The sequence below is a fragment of the Otolemur garnettii genome, unplaced genomic scaffold, assembly GCF_000181295.1.
Source record: "Otolemur garnettii isolate 467f Iridium unplaced genomic scaffold, OtoGar3 scaffold00128, whole genome shotgun sequence".
Classification (NCBI taxonomy): domain Eukaryota; kingdom Metazoa; phylum Chordata; class Mammalia; order Primates; family Galagidae; genus Otolemur; species Otolemur garnettii.
Genome location: NW_003852523.1, coordinates 4067343 through 4069305, shown reverse-complemented (window position 1 = coordinate 4069305; position 1963 = coordinate 4067343). Strand labels below are relative to the sequence as shown.

At 47.7% G+C, this 1963-nt stretch overlaps 1 protein-coding gene across 1 annotated transcript in view; it reads left to right on the top strand.

Annotated features, from left to right (window-relative positions):
- The first annotated feature begins 1020 nt into the window (after nucleotides 1-1020).
- Nucleotides 1021-1963, top strand: part of LOC105887821 (keratin-associated protein 12-1-like) — a 9722-nt gene continuing 8779 nt past the window's right edge. The window contains exon 1 of the mRNA XM_012810278.1: nucleotides 1021-1046. Coding sequence (XP_012665732.1) covers nucleotides 1021-1046 — 26 coding nt within the window. The remainder of the gene's footprint in view (nucleotides 1047-1963) is intronic.

The following is a 1963-nucleotide window of genomic DNA, read 5'->3' as shown; positions in this document are numbered from 1 at the left end:
GTTGTTTGGCGGGTCCGGGCTGGGGATTCGAACCCGCCACCTTAGGTGTACGTGGCTGGCGCCTTAGCCGGTTGAGCTATAGGCGCTGAGCCAGAGTGCACTGGTTCTAGTGGGTTTTCTCACTTGGGCATCTGCCTGGGCACAGGGCACAGCCAAGGGCTAGGAGGCGGTGGGAGCCTTTGTGGGAAACAATGTTCAGGACCTGACTGGGTAGAGCAGTGGTTGTCAACCTGTGGATCACGGCCCACAGGAACTGTGTTAAAGGGCCGCAGCATTAGGAAGGTTGAGAACCACTGGGGTAGAGGGTGTAGAGGGTGTTGTAAAGAACATTCTCAAGTCCTGCACACTGGATTCCCTGTTAGGTCAGTCAGCCTCCCAGTCCTGCACACGGGATTCCCTGTTAGGCCAGTCAGCCAGGTGTGTACAGGGAGCCCAGGGGTCTAACTCTGCGTCCCCTGATGACTCCTGATGTTGACGGTATTTCCACATATTTATGTGGCCTTCGTATTTATTTTTTGGAAAAGAAGCTATAAATTAATCCACTAGATGAGAAAACAAGAAACACTGTGTGAGTCCATGTAAATGGCATCTGTGAAAAGGCAATGATAAAGGGGGGAAAAAATCAGTGGCCACCAGGGATCACGCTGGGGTGTGGCCTGACTAGAGGCCATGAGGGGAATTTACAGGTGAACAGAGACCTCATACTGATGTGGGGGTGGGGACAGCACTGTGTGTTTGTCAGGACACAGAATCAACACAAAAGAAAAAATCCAAATATCCTGTATCTATTTATAAATAGAATGTGAAATTAAAAGCCTTCCTTCTTATGAAGATACAGACACAAATAATTTCCCTGACGAAGGTCCCCAGATGTTTGGGGAAGAAGCAACAGCAGCCTTCCATTTCCCGGCTTGCTTGATGCGGCCGCAAGAAGGTTCGGCTTCTGGGAGAAGCACCTGAGCAGCTGGGCACTGCCCTGGGAGCAGGAGGCTGGGCTGGGGAGGGCCAGGCATAGGCCACATGTCCAGGGATGTGGGTATTGGCAGGTAGGGTCTAGTGCAGCCTGAGTGGCTGGGTCTGTGTCCACAGGACATTAAATATTGATGAAAGTCAACCCACCAAGAAGATACAAAATTGTAAATACACATGCCCCTGACACCAGACCCCAAAGCATAGGAAGGAAAATTGACAGAATGGGAGAAATAAATGGACAGTTCCAGATCCACAATAAGGGTGGGGGACTTCAGTAAGCCACCCTCCTCTAAGTAAGAAAAACAAATCATGAGGGAAGTTGAAGTTTGTAAGGAAATAGGGGACTTGAAGAGTGACCAGAAGCCAGCGAGGCTGACAGACATTTGCAGCTGACTCGGCCCCATGACGGCTGACACCCATCCTCCTCAGGGGCACCCAGAATATTCTCCACGGAAGACTAGATGTCAAGACACAGAGCTCGTCCCTGTAATTTAAAATGATTGCAATCACACTCAGTGTCTTCATTGACCACAATGGAAAGAAACTAGAAATCAATGAAAGAAAAAGCCCTGAAATTGACAAATATGTACAAATTCAGGAAAAACCCTTAGACCAGCAAAAGGTCAAAGGAGAACCTGAAGGGAATTTAGGAAATGTCTGAACAAGAAAGAAACACCACAAACTACGAGATGCAGGGACAGCAGCCGCTGGAGGGATTTAAAATAAGAGGAAGTTCTCAAATCAACAATCTCACTTTATACCTGAAGGATCTTGATGAACAGGAACAAACTAAACCCCAGCCTGGCACAAGGAGGGAAATAAAGACAGAGCAGAGCCCAGGTGAATAGAAATAGATAACACAAAATGGTGGGGAGGATGGAAGAACCCAGAGTTGGTTCTGTGAAAGGGACACAGAACTGAAAGCTTTTGTCTACATTAATAGAGAACAGAGATTTGAGTAATTATAACTGCAAATGAAAATGGGGACATC